The 19,729-nt window shown below is 36.1% G+C and overlaps 1 protein-coding gene across 1 annotated transcript in view; it reads right to left on the bottom strand.

The window, feature by feature from the left end:
* Window positions 1–1,117: 1,117 nt before the first annotated feature.
* Cadm2 (cell adhesion molecule 2) overlaps window positions 1,118–19,729 on the bottom strand; it is a 224,970-nt gene continuing 206,358 nt past the window's right edge. Inside the window, exons 8-9 of the mRNA XM_052159105.1 lie at window positions 2,398–2,523; window positions 1,118–1,236 (exon numbers count right to left, since the gene is read on the bottom strand). Coding sequence (XP_052015065.1) covers window positions 1,118–1,236; window positions 2,398–2,523 — 245 coding nt within the window. The remainder of the gene's footprint in view (window positions 1,237–2,397; window positions 2,524–19,729) is intronic.

The following is a 19,729-nucleotide window of genomic DNA, read 5'->3' as shown; positions in this document are numbered from 1 at the left end:
CATTGTGCTTCCATTGTATAACAAATAAAAATTAACAAGAACTAGAAAAATTTTGTTGTTGACAGTGCTGGGACATACAGACAAAAATACTAATACATGTTATCTACTTATAATATCAGTTTATGTAATATCTAAAGGGATATAATGGACGTTAGAAAATGCGTACTTATGACTGAATAGCCTACAGCCAAAAAAGTTAAATATGTATCAAATAATGTTTAATTGGATTTATTATATGCACTATATACAGATACTAAAATGTCTCAAAATTGTGCCCTACTTCAGTTTTGTTTAGGCAGGTGAATTCTTATGGAACAAATAAATTATAGAATCAAATAGAGAAATGAATGAAATCTTTATGATTCCCAAAGCAGTTAAATGTTTGTAATAATTTATTGGTAAATGAAGCTACAATAACCTAATGGTAGGATCTATATAATAATATAAGGTGTCATGTCATGAGTATAATCCATACACATGGTGCCTGTATCAAACACTAAATTTTAAAATAGCAACTTGATACAGTATTACCAGTATAATCTCAAACATTCCAGAAACTACACTACAGTGTTTTTCAGTTTGTGTTTTCTAGGGCGTATGTTTCCACAACATGTTATCTTTGAAGATAGACAGGTAGAAAACATTGTTTGTAAACCTCTAATCTTCGATTAAGCTTAAACACATTAGGTCATCACCTAATCCTGTGACTTGTGATAACTGTCCAATGGCAAACCAATAAAGTCTATGACTTCAAGGAAAACAAATGTAGGGGTGGGGCTCTGCATACATTTCTTCAATGTATAAAAACAACTCAATATCGTGATCCAGTGAGATAATTAACATTGTTAAGGCTGTATATTCAAGCACTGTATGTTAAAAGAGCAATGGTGTCAAATTTAGGCAATAAGAAATGTCCTGCATTATGGATGGTACAATAATTAAAGAATGATGCTTTCAACTGCTGATTGTTGGTATACACTGGCTACTGAGAGCAGTACAGTATGGGTGTTAATAAAAGTAGTAGAAGAAGATGGTTGGAATGATTTCTGAAAGATGATTGCCAGTTTTCTCCAGCAGTCAGCCTAGTAGGTAAAACTCAGAACTTGAAGCCTGAATTTTAAATGAAATACTCTTTTTTCTCTTCAGCATTGACTTGGCTGCCTTCAGCATTGATAATGGCTGTGTCGGCATCTGGTGCATCTTCAGCTCCTTTAGCTTCATTTGTTAGATATGTTCCTGTCAGTATGAGAAGGAGAATGTTAGTTCTGGGCATCTAATAAAATAACTATCATTAAGAGAAAAAATTGACCAACTCTTCGTATATTGGATGATATTATGAGAAGTGATACACCGTGCAATTCGAACATTTAAAATTTTATCTTCCTTTTTGTTTTAAGAGATGTATTTCATGGGATGCTAAGGTACAATTATTTCAAGACAAGAGTGAGGCCGAAATGACTACGATGTAATTTTTTACTTTTTTAATGATGGACTGATTAAGAAGATCACACAATAACCTTAGTTCTTTATTAAGATGCATGCATTTAACAATAGTCTTAATTTTTTACCATTATTTTTCATGTTTACTCACATCTGAACTTCCAAAACAAACTTAAATGAAACTTAATGAAAATGAAACTTAAAATAAATACCAGTAAGACAAAAAGCATCAAAATAAAATAATACAGTTCAGAAGAATAATAGTCTACTTTGTATTGGCCAAATATTCCTGGGCATGAAAATTCTCACTGAGCTAATCTATGTCAATAATATTTAGATTGAACTATTAGGAAAATAAAATCTCAAAAAGAAATGATAAAAACTTTATTTTGTTAAATATCACAATTTCTCGGCTCATAAATTTATATTAATGAATAAAACTTTTAACTAAGTACTCAAGAGTTGATTCTTACTACTACAAATATATTACCATCCTTTTTGTGTTCTCATTCAACTTTTTGTTTTGTTTCTTTACTAAGCATTAAATTGGTGTAGTAAAACAATGTTTGCTTAAATAATGGCCAAAATTTCCAAAGTGAGCCAGTTGCTAGTAGGAAGAATATAAAGTACATACTTTTCTCTAACACTAAACTCCAGCTATGAATGTCTGGTTGATGGTGCGTGATTTTATTTATAGAAGTGTATATATTGTTTCTACGCTGTTAAAGGGAACACAGCATTTAACTTAGAGTTAATTGAATTACTGCTAACCCATTTGAAATAACACTTGTCATCACTTCCCTGAATTAATTTATAATTTACATCCAAATCCTCCTTTCTATCTGCATCCCTGCCTTCAATCACTTGAGAAACATATAGCCTATAAGAAGTCAGAATTAATTAGTGTGTGCAAGATTTTTACCAAGACTGAAAGAGCTTTCTCTAACTACTGCTCACCTTTATGTCTTGCCAGATATCGGCCAAGCAGGAATATGGAGCACAGAGTAACAAATACAACAACAGCCACGATTCCTCCTATGAGAGCATGATCAGGGCCATTCTGGCCAGCAAGAGAATTGGGATCTGCAAGAGAATGAATAACAGTATTTTAGTTGGTCTATTACATATCTGGAACTAGATGAGTCATTTTAAAACAGCATTTTAAAACATATTAAAATGAATTAGCATTGATATATATTAGGCCAATCATTCAGTCAGCAAATATTGGTCGTGTGGCTACAGCACACAAAATACCCGGAGATATAAGATTAAATATGTTAATAATTTTTACCATTGAATTCACATTTTAAGGAAAAGACAGGGTGAATTAAACATACATATACAAGCTTTTGATGTTACATGGTTTTTATTATTATTCACATTTGTAAGTTTAAATGTAGATGTGAATCTATATAATATATATATATATATATATATACATATATGTTTACACATGATACCGAAAATTCATAGGTACATTTTAAAATAAAATCATTCTGATGGAAAACTTCAAGTTTAGTACTATAATTTGAAATTTTCATTACACAAATAATATTTAAAGCTAGGATAATTGATGCAGGCTCTTCAAACATCTTAAGAAAAATCTGACAATAATACTTTGGGGAGTTCAAAGTTTAAAGTACAGATCGTCATAACAAATAATTTCATCAGAGAAAACTGAGGAGGAGAGAGCAGGGTGATTTTGGAGAAAGCACGTGGTGTTTGACGAAAGAGAGTAATATGCTGTGGTGACAGGTTTACACTCCTGTGAAATGCCCATAGAAGGTGAAAGATAAATAAACAACATTGAGAATGAAGTGTTCATTGGATTTATAGATTTCCAAACAATGACTGGAAAAGATTATCAAGAACCTTTACATTCTGCTGTTAATAAGATTTTATTGGAAAAAAAAATAAACCAGTAAAGGATGAAAAGATCAAAAATTTCCAGATGTTTGGACCAGAAAATGTTTGAAAATTGCCATTTATGAAACTCACATGACAAGGAACAAAACTCAATGAAACTTCAAGTAAGAAAATACATTAAGACTCTGCTCTATGGCAAAGATCAAATAAGTGTTCCAGCTTCCTCTCCCAATTGTCTTCTTGCAAAGATCCTCCTGTATTTTCTTATACTTTAGAGGCAGGATTCAGAAGGAGAAAGGCAACAAATAAGTTATGGCTGGCACTAATGCTTTCAAGATCTCAAAGAGTAGCTGTAGAGACATGTATCTGACAAATAGATTTAAGAGTGTGATATTTAATGGAACCAGTGTCCTGTCAAAGAATCATATCCAAACAAAAATAACAACCCGTGTTTAAAACTTCAAACAATCTATAGAGGCCAAAAACTTGGGAAAGAAAGAAATGGAATCTAAAAGCTGAATCGCGCCAATGAAGGTCATACTTTTTAGTGCCTGCTTCTAATGCATCCTGGCAGAGGACCTTACAGGTTGAAAGCAAGGAGAAAACAGTATCGTCAAAGCTGAAGGATCTTCTGATTCTAGTCTGACATACTGTCATTAGTGGTTTCCACTTAACTTGTATTTTCAAGTAGGGGGAATTATAATTAAAAGTGGATAACATGCCTGTAATATGAAGACTGTGCCTTGAAGTACCTGATAGATCATACACAAGGGTGAAATATATATATATATATAAATATATATATTATGTGTATATATATTATGTGTATATATATACATATATAATATATATACACACAAACATACACACATACATTATATATGTGTGTATGTACATATATACATAAACATACATTGTGTGTGTGTGTGTGTGTGTGCATGTATGTAGCAATCTCCATTCACCTCAAAAAAAAAAAACAGAGTAAAAAAGAGAACAAGTTTTCTTTTGGTTCACTCTGACATCAAAGTTCATAATCTGTATTCTGCATTTCACCATTAGAACTTGGAGCTTCAAGATGTCTCCTTTTTTATGATTTCTTTTGCGATTTTTCCTTTCTGTCCCGAGTTGATCTTTTGTCATTTTAGTCTATGGTCTTGCTAAGTTCTCTTGAATCCTTGAGTTATCTTGCATTCATTCTTTGAAATCTTTTCAAGAATGTTATTTATTTCCTCAAGATGTCCTGTTATAAGAAGTAAAGGAGATTCCAGATCCTGATGGGATAAGTTTTGTTTAAGATGGAATCCAGTATGACAGGGCCACATTTGTCACCTTGGAAAGGGCTTCAGCACAAAGGGCTGAACTTCTGGCATTATCCTAAAGATTCCACTGCAGGGGAGGGAAAAACCATCACTATGTCCATGAACTGTACAAGAATTTTAATCCAGCAACATGAATGCTCTGATCATATCCAAAGACCTATACCTGCATGATCTGGTTGGAATGCAGGCACTCTACACACCCTTATACAGATTATAGTCCTGCTCTTAGTACACACCTCTAAGATTAAATTACTTTGTAGAAGGTAACAGCCATATTTGAAAGTGATGCCTAACTGAGGGTTAGGCAAAGTATTGAATTAGAGAAAGATTTCACAGGAGTCAGCGATAGGATATGCCCAAGTCTCATGGAAATATTGCAGGCTATTGCAGCAGGGAAGGTAGAGTCAATAGGGAGGTTGGACAGTAAGTGCAGTGCAGCGAGGTTGAGCTCATTCATGACCATTGCAGGTCAGCAGAGTCAGTTGAAGCCAGAGAATAAGACAGAGCCAGAAGATTATAACAACTGCCAAAGTTAGTCTGAGGCCAAGCAGAAAAGTTCAGTCAGAAGCCGAGAGTCTTCGAGATGGAATCAGTCAGCTTAGAGAGAGTTTGAATAGGGAGAGCTGAGTTGTACCAGCCAGTAAGAGTTCAGAAAGATCTAAAAAGTGTGAGCATATTCAAATTCAGCAGTAAGCCTCCAAGAACAATTGTAACTAGACATAAAAGCAACTTTTAAAAATAGATGGTCTCTATGCATTTGACATGGCCCATTTTCATGAGGCCCTCTATATTGAGAGGGACTCATTCCCTCCTCAGGAAAAGAAATCAAAAGCAAAGAAGAAACACTGGTCCTTCTAGAGGCCATATGGATCTCAAGAAAAATATTCATGATCATTGCAAAGGACATGGAAAGGAGAATCCCCAGAGGCACAAGAAAACGAAGTAGCAGAGTTGGCCATGTAGAAGGTAGTCCTAGAATCAGTGGGGCTTCTCAAGACCTTGATTATCTTGCATGAACTTGAATTGTTCAAGTGCCCAACCTATACTAAGTGTGGGGGAGAGTGAGCAAAAATGTTGCCAAATAAAATAAATGCGTGGTGGTTTTTGCCAGAAGAGAGACCAATATTCTATGCTGACACTGAAAGACAGATGGTTGTAAATCACTGTCTTAGTTAGGGTTTCACTGCTGTGAACAGACACCATGACTAATGCAAGTTTTATAAAAGACAACATTTAATTGGGTCTGGCTCAGAGGTTCAGTCCATTGTCATCAAGGCAGAAACATGGCAGCATCCAAGCAGGCATGGTGCAGGAGGAGCTGAGAGTTCTACATCTTCATCTGAAGGCTGCTAGTAGAAGGCTGACTTCCAGGCAACTAGGGTGAGGGTCGTAAGGCCACACCCACAGTGACACACCTACTCCAACAAGACCATACTTCCTAATAGGGTTTCTCCCTGAACTAATCATATACAAACCACCATAATCACCTAAGGTGACAAGCTCCCAAATGTCAATTTCCCCAGAAATTCCCTTTGCTAACTATGAGGTTGACCTTCCAGGAGGCTGCAGAATCCTCATTGAAGGGCTTCAGTGTCCAGGATGATAGAAAGACTATATCAGTTATTCAATCAGTCCCAACTGCCCATAAGCCAGATATGACCAGAGCAGATACTATATTGGGATTGGAACTAATCAGACAATCAACTCCACTTCCAGGTCTGACAGTTATCAATGCACTATGGACCCTATTACAGTTTCCCTGCCCTGGAGGACCTCCAAGGGAAGGGTACCTGCTTAATGTCACCAAGACACACACTGGATAGTTTCCCCTATTCGAATTACTGAAACAGTACACAGCAGATAATTCCAGGAATGATAGCTGGGTGTATTTACAGGTCCAGAGACTACTCGGTTTGCTTGCTTTAAGGAATGAGCCAAGTGTGCACCTATAGCTTGTTTGCACTGGAGGAAAACACACTTTTTTGCATCCTCACATTTGTTAGTCTACAGGTGTTCATCTACAATGGCTAAGAGGACAGGAAACACCTAAATCTGGATTTCTGGGCTCTCCCCACCCTGCCCACATACAACAAGGCATCCCCATTGTCATTCCTCTGTGGGTAGGGGACTGGCCTTGAGGGCTCAGCTGCAGTTAGAACTTTAGCTATATTTATGGGGCATAAAACAAAAAACATTAAAGCAACTCAGTCACCAAGAAGACTTAGATCCAGGGCATCCAGAAAATTCTGCTTCCCAAATGTGGTTAGACTCTTTAGTCAAGGTTATTTCTGAGACTCAGAAAGAATTGGATCATTTTTTTTTTTTTTTTATGAGACAAAGGAGTCACTGTATGGCACTGGGAGAAACATATTCCTTCTGTGATTATCAGTCAGGGATAAGTAGAGAAAGTTTAGTTAAGGACTAAAATAACTTCTAAGAAAGAGGAAGGAAATATTAAGAATGTAACAGTCTTTTTTCTTCTAGTCCCCCTGATCAATTAATTGCACTACATATGATCTTGGATCAGACATTAATACTTTTGCTTCTAGCAAATATCATACATGTTGCTTAAAAAAGAAAAAAGAAAAACAACCAAAAATATTCCAGATTTTCTGGTAATAAAGCAGTTATTTTTCAAAAGATTCAAGCAGTGAAAATACAGATACTATGCATTATTAACTTAATTTAAAATCAAATTCTTTACACAGTCCAATGCTTATCCAAACCAAAATGGCATGTATATTAAACTATCTTAAGATACAGATACATGGCCTTCATTGTAAGTAACTGAATACATTTTCTAATTAGTTTTGGAGAAATTGTAAATATGAGGGTTGAAATTGTCAGTCAAAAGTAAAGTACTCTTTTATGTGCTTGATATCCCATCAGGGCAAAATGGGAGAGGGAATATGAAAGTTGTTTCTCTATGCAATGACATAAATCAAATGGGTTGACTATAGTCAGAAAGTATGCTGTGGGTTGGCGTGACTTTCTCGCCCTGCCATTCTATTATCAAGTTTTAAAATTAGTTTAAATTGAAATGTTCATCCTTTCATTTCTATTATGACTTGGTTTCTTACCAATTATGGATACCTTATGCCTTTTGTGCAAAGTCTTCCACAGAAATAAGAATTATTTTCCCCAATTATCTTTATAATTTATGCTAAACATTACAGGTTTCATCTCATTAAGAAAATAAATACAGATGTAACACAGTACTTTAAATATTTTAAATATAATTTAGATATGAAGCTTCTTAACATCTCTCCTGCCAAAATTATCTTTAAAAGTTGACATTCACCTGTGTATTGTTGGATTTGCTTTTGATCTCACTATCATCTGTTAAACTAAACGTCTTCCTTAATTTCTATTCATAGCAACTAAAATAAGAGACTGAGGATCAGGTAAGTACCATCTGAACAATGCAGGAATAAGGAATAATTTAAATGGATAAATCCTAGCAAGAAAATCTTATATAGCATTCAACTCATCTTCTACTGTCAGAGAAATAAAAGTGAGGTGTAGCTCACTTTACAGATAGCTAAATTTGCATTATTATTTAATCAAATACATCATCTATCTATAAAGATCATTATTTATTCTCAAGTGTTAGCCCATGACTTTTTTTGCAGGTAATCTGTGGCCATAGGAGGGGGTAAACGTCACTAGACTCTGCCATGTAGCATTAACATTCTTGTCCACCTGCAATGGATAGATGACAGGAAATGGAAGCTACAACTTTAAAAACTTGAGCTAAACATCATTTAATTAAGGTCATTTTTTTGATGCTTTTAAAATAAAATATTCTAAAGAGAAACTTGTGCCCAATGATATTTATGATCAGTAACTCTAGATGTTAAAATGTGGATGATAACAATACATTATAAACTTATTTGAAATTACATTATGGATAAGTCACAAACTATAAAGTCCTATTTGCAAAATCGTACCAGACATGATGCGCTTAGTTTCACATGTCTTTTAAACAAATCTAAATAACATTGCGAACATGTATAGGTTTCTAAATCCACCAAGTTTAAAAACATGTTGAAAAATTAAATTTTAATTACAGTCTGAGGAAAGTCTAAAGCATTAGGTCAAGAGGATGGGGAAGGCCAAGCTTCATGCATCTCTCCTGCAGACAGGATTGGGCCCTGTGCTGGATACACTCAGAGATGGTTTTCTGAGAGCCAGCCACACTATCTCAATCATTGCAACATGCAAAGACTATTCTCTTCCTTCTTTTTATTTTCTATATTCTTTGTTTACATTCCAAATAGTTTCCCCTTTCCCGGTTCCCCTCTCCCCATAAGTCCCATAAACCCTCTTCCCTTGGTCCATTCCCCCTCCCACTTCTCTGTCCTGGTAATCCCCTACAATGCTACATCAAGCCTTTCCAGGACCAGGGACCTCTCCTTCCTTCTTTTTGGGAATCATTTGATATGTGAGTTGTGTCTTGGGTATTCAGAGTTTCTGAGCTAATATCCACTTATCAGTGACTTCATTCCATGTGCATTCTTTTGTGAATGAGTTACCTCACTTAGGATGATATTTTCCAGTTCCAACCATTTACCTAAGAATTTCATGAATTTCATGAATTCATTGTTTTTAATAGTTGAGTAGTATTCCATTGGGTAAATGTACCACATTTTCTGTATTCACTCCTCCATTGACGGACATCTGGGTTCTTTCCAGCTTCTGGCTACTATAAATAAGGCTGCAATGAACATAGTGGAGCATGTGTCCTTATTGAATGCTGGGCAATCCTAGGGCTAATATCCAATATATACAAAGAACTCAAGAAGCTAGACTCCAGAGAACCAAAAACCCTATTAAAAAAAATGTGGTACAGAGCTAAACAAAGAATTTTCACCTGAAGAACTTCGAATGGCTGAGAAGCACCTTAAGAAATGTTCAGCATCATTAGTCATTAGGAAAATGCAAATCAAAACAACCCTGAGATTTCACCGCATACCAGTCAGAATTGCTAAGATTAAAAACTCAGGAGACAGCAGGTGCTGGCAAGGATGTGGAGAAAGAGGAACACTCCTCCACTGTTGGTGGGGTTGCAAGATGATACAACCACTCTGGAAATCAATCTGGCAGTTCCTCAGGAAACTGGGCCTGACACTTCCAGAGGACCCTTCTATACTCTTCCTTCTTTTTGCAGCAAATTTTGATTATGCCTTTTCCTCCTGTCCCTTTCTGATAACCAATCCCATCACTCAATTACACAGTAATTTGTTGACCTATCTATGCCATTCTAAATTCTCACCAACAACTAGGGACTAGAATTCCTCCCTTCACTTGTGGTTTTAGAAGCCTCTTTGAAATCTCTAAGTTCCTTGATTCCCATATTCAATCAGCCATAATTTCCATGTTGAAATCCTTCTATATGGTGTAAGCAATTTCTCTTTGTTTCTAAGTAGTTGTTTTGTCTCAGTTTCTGTTAATGGTCAGGAAAAGTATGAATACTATATAATTTAGCCCTCAATTGTTACAGTCACTTTACAAATGGAATTTAATAATATTTTTATATATTTGCAGCCTGAAAAATTAATAAGGTTTAAAACTATATGTCCTCATAGAAAATGATTTAAAATAATGTTACATGATTACTTCTATAAAAATTGACCATTATTAAAATTAAAATAAATAACATTTAAGGGGAAATTTTTATTAGCATAAAGCCTAATAATTTTTAATGTGGATGGTACTTTTAAAAGGTAAAGATTTATAAATTATTTATTTCAATTATTAAGCCATTTATTATTCTCTGTGTGTCTATGTACAAGTTTTTAAGTACATTTTTTTCTTGAGCTTCATACAAAATAATGTGATTATATTCAACCTTTGTACCTCTTTCTAGGTCTTCCAAGATTTAGTTCCCCATCTTCTCCAAAATCTATGTCTTCTTTTTGATTTTTATAAAACAAACTGGATCCAATTTGGGGTGACTTTATATTCTGAGACAACCAATTGAGTGTAGTCAACCTACCAGCAGCCATTCCCTTAAGAAAATCCATTTCTCCATACCCCTAGATGGTTTTGATTGAGTTTCTGCAGTTAGGACATGAGGCTCTTGAACCACTTACATTAGAATGTAATTGACACTGCCTTGACACTGCATGGCTCCTATGTAAGCAACCACAGATGATATGATTTGATTAGTGGCCTGGTTTCATTGTGTTCAGAGAATACTCTTTCGTTTGGTATGCCAAGACTGCTCGCCCTTACAATCGTTCTGGTACCTCGTTGGTTACCATTCCAAAGGTGTGGGTGTTCAATCACTTGCATGTCCATTCTAGCTCAGCAGTCCAGTGACAATGATTTTCTCTATTTTGACAACTCATGATTTTTTTCTGTTTAAGTCAGATTTTTAATCTCAGCCTTACAATGTAAATAATTGTTATCATACAAGGTCAACAAAATGTATGAATGCGCAAAAAACAACATAAAAGTAAACATAAAAATTAAGCGTTACCTAGGGGGTACCAGGACAGAGAAGTAGGAAGGGGTTGATAGGAGAATGGGTGGAGGGAATATGGTTTAGGGAACTTATGGGGAGTGGGTAACCAGGAAAGGGAAAATAATTTGGAATGTAAACAAAGAATATAGAAAATAAAAAAATTATAATAAAAAAACAAAGGGAAAGAGAGTCCATTGGCTTTCAGGTTCTCAGATCTTTTTCTGAAACATCATTCTTTTTTATTGTAAAATAAAAGTATTAAAAGTTAATTTTCTCCCACAAAAATTTCCAAAAAAAAAATAAATAAATAAACATGACTTAAATGTTAGAACTATGTTGAAAAAAAAAAAAAGACGGAACAAGATGGGAGTGGGAAAGTAGTAGCTTTCCCTTAAAAGGGTCACTTAGCATTTCGACTTGTGATGGTGGCTGAGAACCATGCGAAAGGGCTAAGGGGTTGAAAGATAGGGGAAGTATTAACAATGGAAGATTGTCAGAGTGTTGCAAATAACCTGATGACAATTTCTATAGGTAGGATTAAACAAGAGGGTATCATTTGTTGAAGTTTAAATCATCCAGGCCATAGATTATGAATGTATGTTTTGTTTAATTCACTCAAGCTGTAGACTCAGATATGCATAGTAATTTTAGAAACAAAACTGGATAATCTATGGAACCTCTTTGTGAAATTATGTTTGCAGAGTTCACCAGCAATCATTAAATTCAAATTCCTGATAGTCCAGATTCCGCCCACTTTAGGATGAGATTTGGTTGAGGTCCTGGGTGCCTTTGTGTCCTTCCTCATGACTGCTTTCTCAGATGTCCGTCTGTCTTCAGGGAGCACCTGCCAGTGTTGCTTTATACTTTTCCTCATTCTCTCTCTTTCTCCTTATGCAAATTCTAGACTTAAGTGATTAATTCAACCATGTCAATTTCAACAAAACTATTTAGTTCAAGAGCTTATCCCTAGGTATTAATTCCTATACTTAAGGATGATCATCCTTGAAGATGTAAATTCTCACGAAAATAAAGGTTGCCCTATGCATTTGTAATGCAACCTCAACAGTTTGAATCACTTCCAAGAACCAAGCTAATCAAGTGAATGGCAGGAACATATTAAACTCTAATGCTGAATTCCAAGGAGATTTGTGTACCAGTGTGCTGTCCTGAGAGCTAAAGTATTGCCCTTTCCTGATATTAAGTCATAATAATACTGCTTCGATTTGAACTGCTTCAAAAATTGTGTTAAGTAAACATGACTCATCACACTGTTCATTTAATTATTGTTCATTGGAGTTAAGTTTTAACATTAAATTTGCATTTCCTATGTTCCTACAAACTTATGCTCCCCTCGTTTAAAAGAATAATGTTTCACAAAGAAACATGTTAAACATCATGTTAAAAATAAGGAATAATTACATATTGTTATGGATAAAATACACTGTTATTTGGCACTACATGGAATTCTTTCTTTAAAAAAAAAAGTCCTTAAAAAAACTGTATACTTTTTTTTTTGGCCAAAGGGCTATTTATTATCTTCTAATTTAACATACAATTGTACTTCGTGACAAAGTGCTTGAGATAAATTTCTAAAGAAAAAAATATAAAATAAATAATTTTTATATACATGATTTACATGTATATGATTAAATATACTTATTTTCAAAATAAGTATATTACATATTACATACATATATATTACATATATATGACTAAATATACTTATTATCAGAAACAGTATATTTAAGAGTTAGGTATAGTGCTGTATGTCTATAATTCTAGTAGCTAGGTGGTTGAAAGAGAAGGTTTACCTGGGCAAGTGCTTGTCTCAAACACAAAACAAAACTCCATATGCCTTTAAATTTGTGAGTTTCATATTAAGACTTGAGTTTAAGACTACGTCATGCAACAGATTTTCAGCATTAGAAAAAAATACTGGAAATAGATGCACTAGCCTTCCTCTTCTTTTTCATGCATTAATCAATTCATTTGCTTACATTTCAGATGTTATCCCCCTTCCTCATCTCCCCTCCATGAAGTCCTCCCCCACAATGCTATTAATACAAGCTGATTTCCACATCAAGCTAATATAAAGCAAATGTCCAGTGTTAGTCAGTATTCCACCACTATCAGGAAATAGCTGAGAAAATTTATAAAGAGAAAAGGTTCATTTTGGAGCAATGGCTTCGAAGTTCTATTCCAAATTGTAGGACATTCTTTGCTCTGGGCTGTGGAGCCAAATGGCAAAGGCAGAATGTGTGGACTGGGAAAAGGGTTCCTCACTCATTCAGGCTCTGCACTGGAAACGGCCCACCACTTCTGGGTAGTACTTCCCTAGGAACCAAATCTGTATACCAGACACTTTGAGCATTCAACATCTGGGATGTTACATATCTATGCATTTGTTTGTATTAGATTTCCTATCCAGAGGGATTTTGACAGTTACTATAAATTCACTGTTATTATTATTATTTTATTGCATTTTTAAGTGTCATGCCATTTAACTCCTATACGATCCAATTTTCGGCTTCTTAAGCCTATGAAAAACATCTTTCAGAAAAGATGTTTCTACAATCTATACTAATTTCACACACACACACAGATGTCCTTTCTCTCTCCTAAATATGGCACTTTCTTAACATTTTCCCTGTGACTTGTCACCTTAATTGTAAAACAATTGATTTGATTAACTTTCACTTATAAGATGCCATACTATGCTGGGACATGAATAAAATATAGACTCTATTTGTCCATGAGCATAAAAACTTAAGTGAGAAATGATTCATCAAATAATATTTGCATCTTCAGAAAATAAATGTTCCAGCATCCTTCCTTTCATTTTATGGATCCATCTCTCTGGTGAGCTCTAGCTAGTATTTTTTAAAACTCCCTTAAGGGAGGAAATATCGCAACTTTGAAGAACTGTGCATCTCCAGCAAGGACTCTCAACCTGCCGAGTAGTGCAGCCATTAGTGGCAAGAGCCCTTCATAGAATGACTCACCTCCTTTAGCACTGTCATCCAGAAAAGGAGAGAACCTGCAGAAAGATTGCCTCTGTGATAAGGAGAGCCAAAGAAGGGAATGCATTTCAGGTTATCTAGGTGATCAAGGGAAAAACCTTTTGCTGCTGGGAGAGGAGAGATAAACTACCCTTTAAGCACCTGACCCAAGTCTAATTTTCCTGAATTAAATACTAGTACTCTTAAAAATCAATGAAGAATTGGAAAGACATCTCTCTCAGAATTGTAAGATCCAATTCCAGTTTGAATCTGACGTTGCTTTCAGTTTCTTTATTTACAAATGAGGACATACCTGCTCTGCCTTTCAGAAAAGAGTTCTGTTAAGCATAGTTTACATGAAATTTGCTATAATAGAAACATGTGTATCCCCTTAAAACTCAAGTATCATGATATTGGGGAATGGAGAATTGTGGAGGTGACTGCATCACTAGGGGTGTTAATGGAATTAACACCCTTATAAAATGGCCCTTCAGAGTTTGCCTTTGTGCTCCAACACCAGAATCCATTGAGAATGTCCCAGTAATATAACAGACAGGGCGCTATAACCAATTCTTACTGTGCCTTATTTCCAACCTTCCTATTAGGCTGCAGAGCTGCGAGAACATATTTCCATTTTTAATAAGACAACAAAAACCAAAATATTTTGTTCTGTTATTGGAGTCTGAGTCCACTTAAACAGTTTCTATGCATATGTTTTATCTCATTGATACTCAGTGAATAGCATGTATAAAATAATGGTCTTCCTATTATTAGAAATTATTGGCATAGCTGTATTTAGTAACACTACCTGGCTTTATGAGGAAAGATAATACTCAAAGTCATTTTCTACATTAATAACTTCTTTTACCATTAGAAATTGACCCTTTTAAAATATGTATTGTTTCCTCAATTTTCTTTTTATAACCAGAAACTCTTCTGCCTTTGAAATCAACAGGGGCTAACCCTTTGTATATTAGTAGCCTTAGCTGACAAACACAAAATCAATAAATGCAAGGAACCATTGAGAAGGAAGACAAATGACAAATTAATGGCACTGGCATATGTCTATTTTGGAAACATATTCTATGCAAGCTTAAATAGATTAATGAATGCAGTTTTAAGCAAAATAGATCTTTATTTTTATAACATATTACCTATATTAAAAGTTAAATGACCATTTGCCTAAGAATTTCATGAATTCATTGATTTTAATTGCTGAGTAATATTCCATTGTGTAAATACACCACATTTTCTGTATCCATTCCTCCATTGAGGGATATCTGGGTTCTTTCCAGCTTCTGGCTATTATAAATAAGGCTGCTATGAACATAGTGGAGGATGTGTCCTTACTGCATGCCAGGGAATCCTCTGGGTATATGCTCAGGAATGGTATAACAGGGTTCTCTGGAAGTGTCATGCCCAGTTTTCTGAAGAACGGCCAGACTGATTTCCAGAGTGGTTGTACCAGCTTGCAATCCCACCAGCAGTGGAGGAGTGTTCATGAAATTCTTAGGCAAATGGTTGAAACTGGAAAATATCATCCTAAGTGAAGTAACCCAATCACAAAAGAACGCACATGGAATGTAGTCACTGCTAAGCAGATATTAGCCCAGAAACTCTGAAAACCTAAGACACAATTAGCATATCAAATGATTCCCAAGAAGAAGGAAGGAGAAGGCCTTGGTCCTGGAAAGGCTTGATGCAGGGGATTACTTAGGACAGAGAAGTGGGAGGGGTTTGATTGGCGAATGGGCAGAGGGAGGAGGGCTTATGGGATTTTTGGGGAGGGGGGAATCAACCAGGAAAGGGGAAATCATTTCGAATGTAAACAAAGAATGTAGAAAAAAAGTTAAATGACATAAAATTAGAAAGGGGTAGGAGGCTAGAGAGCTGGCTCTGAGGTTTTGAGTACTGGCTGCTCTTCCAGAGGTCCTGAATTCACTTCCCAGCAATGATGTGGTGCCTCACAACCACCTAAATTAGAATATAATGCTATCTTCTGGTATTCAGGTATATGCATAAAATTAAAAAATGATTACGATTGGCCTATGAAGATTATTTATAATAGCATGTCTTTATGTCCTTTATGTACCTTTATGGAGAAATTTAGACATGGTCTACAGATTTGAATTTTTTTGATATTAATGTCTTAATTAAAAAATGTTAAAACTTTTTTTAATCTGTAGAATATTCTTCAAATAGAAATTAAATTTCTCTCATTCAGTCCTGATCAGTCTTCTTTATGTCAGCTGTCCACACAATATGTTACCTCTTTCTTCCTCTGTTTGTACATTCATGAAACAGAATAACAGAATCTATCACAAGAAACTTATGTGTGAATCATAAGGGGGGTCAGTTAAGGTAGTATATCCAAAGTATCATTCAACATATGTTCTATAAAAATGAGAATATATATTTATTAGTCATATTGTCTTTATCAATTGAAGTGACTCCAAATAGATTGTTCATGCTTCTGTATGTGACCCTGCACATAATTCCATAAGGACAGCACTGGCTTGACTCATTGCACAATTAAAGAGGACATGAAGTTGAGAGAAGAATATTGGTAGTGAACTTCTGGAGTAATGGTGTTGAAAATGGAGTTGGAGATAGATATGATCAAAATACATTCTATACATGTACAAAATTCTTAAAGAATGAATGAAAAATTAAAGTAATAGGAACTTACTGCACCCATCATTCAAGCTATAGCAACAATACTATGTACTTTTTAGTTTAATAGATAATTTAGTAGATGTATAAGAGAATAACAAATGTTTCCATTTTAATATATTCAGGTAGAATTTTCCAAGTTAAAATTTGAAGCCAACCAGTGTGATGAGATTCACCTTAGAATACAGCCCAGAGGTCAGAGGCAGAGGCAGGCAGCTTGCTCTGAGTTTGAGATAAAACAGGTCTACATAGTGAGTTTTAGGCCACCCAGAGCTAGATAGGGAGGTGCCTTAAAAACAAAACAAAACAAGACAAAACATAACACCCCAAATCTCACTTAAACTGAATTGAATGGGAATGAGCTTATTTTTATAGGAGGGAACACTATTAACAGTGTAGGCAATGTTCACTGTGCATTAAAATTTAACTGCTTGACTAGCAGGTAACAAAATATTCCAAAGGAAATTTCCCTCCTCAGACTTCCAACTCATCTCTGCAGTGTTATCTTTGAAATTTACTGGAGAAGTTACAACAGAACACCAAAACAGAAAGTTAGTCCAAATCTCCCTTTACAAACTAGTCCGACAGCCACAATATGTATTCTCTTAGTAAGTTGTCCAATACATCTAAAAATTTCACATATTATTGGTATGGATTAGGTATGAGTAGTTAGATACTAGTTCATTCCCCCCAAAAAGTCAATTGTTAATGAAGTATGGGAAGTTGAGAATTGCTCTTTCTACCTCTGTGAAGAACTGAGTTAGAATTTTGATGGGGATTGAATCTGTAGATTGCTTCTGGTAAGATGGCCATTTTTACTGCATTAATTCTACTGATCAATGAGCATGGGAAATCTTTTCAATTATAAAAGAACTTCTGGGGAAATCACCATCCCGGACCACAAGCTGCACTAGAGAGAATTATTGATTAAAAAAAAACCTGCATGGTATTGGTACAGAAAGAGATGGACAGATCAATGGAATAGTATTGAAGATACAGAAATAAACCCCCACACCTACAGTCACTTGATCTTTGACAAAGAAGCCAAAAACATACAGTGGAAAAAGCAAGCGTTTTCAACAAATGGTGCTGGTGCAGTCTGCATGTAGAGGAATGCAAATGGATTCATTTTTATCTCCTTGTAAAAAGCTCAAGTCCAAGTGGATCAAGGCCACATAAAAATTGGCTAAGATCAAAAACTCAAGTGATAGCAGATGCTGGTGAGAATGTGGAGAAAGAGAAACACTCTTTTATAGTTGGTGAGATGGCAAGCTGGTACAACCACTCTAGAAATCAATCTAGTGGTTCCTCAGACAATTGGGCATAGTATTACTTGAGGACCCTGCTAGACCACTCCTGGGCATATAACCAAAAAGATGCTCTAATATGTTTACATCAGCATTATCCAGAAGCTGGAAACAACCCAGGTGTCCCTCAACAGAAGAATGGATACAGAAAATGTAGTACACTTACACAATGGAGTACTACTCTGCTATTAAAAACAATGACTTCATGAAATTCTTCAGGCAAATGAATGGAACTAGAAAATATCATGTGTGAGGTAACCCTGTCACACTCACTGGTAAGTGGCTCATAGCCCCAAATTTCAGTATATCCACAATACAACTCAAAGACCATATGAAGCATAACAAGAAGGAAATCCAAAGTGTGGATGCTTCAAACCCACTTAAAAAGGGGAACAAAATAATCATAGGAAGTAGATGGATGGGGGGACCTGGGTAGGAGAGGGGAGAGGGAGGAAAATTGGAGGGGAGCAGGACCAGGTATGGAAAGAGACAAGAAAGAAGTCCAGAGGGCCAGGAGCAAAAAGCACTAAGCACTGTTACTTAGAGATAAGTAACAGTGGGGGGCAAGGGGCTGGAGAAACAATAGAAATTCCCAGATGCAAGAGATGGGAGAAACTCCCAGGACCAAATGTGGATAACATTAGTGGAAATAACCAACAACAGGGAGAGAGAATTTGAACAGACCCCTTCCAGTAGATAGACACCCACCTATCTCAAAAGTTTTAATCCTGAATTATCCCCCATCTAAATAAAATACAGGAACAAAAATAGAGCAGAGGCTGAAAGAAAGGCCATCTAGAGACTGTCCCTCTGGTGATCCATTCCATTCTCACACACCAAGCCCCAACACTATTTGTGATGCCAAAAAGTGCTTCCAGACATGTGCCTGGTATAGCTTTCCCCTGAGAGGCTCTTCCAGTACCTGGCTGAAAAAGATGTAGATAGTCACATCCAACAATTGGATTGAGCCTGGAGACACCAATAAAAGAGTCGGGGGAGGACTGAAGGAGCTGAAGGAGATTACAACTCCATAGGAATAGCAACAGTATCAGCTAACTGGACGCTGCAGAGCTCCCAGGGACTAAACCACCAATTAAAGAGTATACCTGGGCAGCTTCATGGCTTCTGCTACATGTATAGCAGAGGACTGCTTCATCTGTCATTAGTAAGAAGAGAGAAGCTTGGTCCTTTGTAGGTTTGATTCCACAGAGAAGGAGGATGCTACAAGAGTAAGGCAAGAGTGGGAAGAGGGTGGGGAGTTCTCTCATATGACCAAAGGGGGTGGGAATAGAGATGGGCTAGTGGTCTGGTGGAGGGGTGTCTTAGTCAGGGTTTCTATTCCTGCACAAACATCATGACCAAGAAGCAAGTTGGGGAGGAAAGGGTTTATTGAGCTTACACTTCCACGTTGCAGTTCATCACTAAAGGAAGTCAGGACTGGAACTCAAGCAGGTCAGGAAGCAGGAGCTGATGCAGAGGTCATGGAGCGATGTTTCTTACTGGCTTGCTTCCCCTGGCTTGCTCAGCCTGCTCTCTTATAGAACCCAAGAGCACCAGCCCAAAGGTGATACCACCCACAAGGGGCCCTCCCCATTTGATCACTAATTGAGAAAATGCCCCACAGCTGGATCTCATGGAGGCACTTCCCCAACTGAA

The sequence above is a fragment of the Apodemus sylvaticus genome, chromosome 15 (assembly GCF_947179515.1).
Source record: "Apodemus sylvaticus chromosome 15, mApoSyl1.1, whole genome shotgun sequence".
In the NCBI taxonomy this organism is placed as follows: domain Eukaryota; kingdom Metazoa; phylum Chordata; class Mammalia; order Rodentia; family Muridae; genus Apodemus; species Apodemus sylvaticus.
This window is presented reverse-complemented; position numbering and strand designations above follow the sequence as displayed.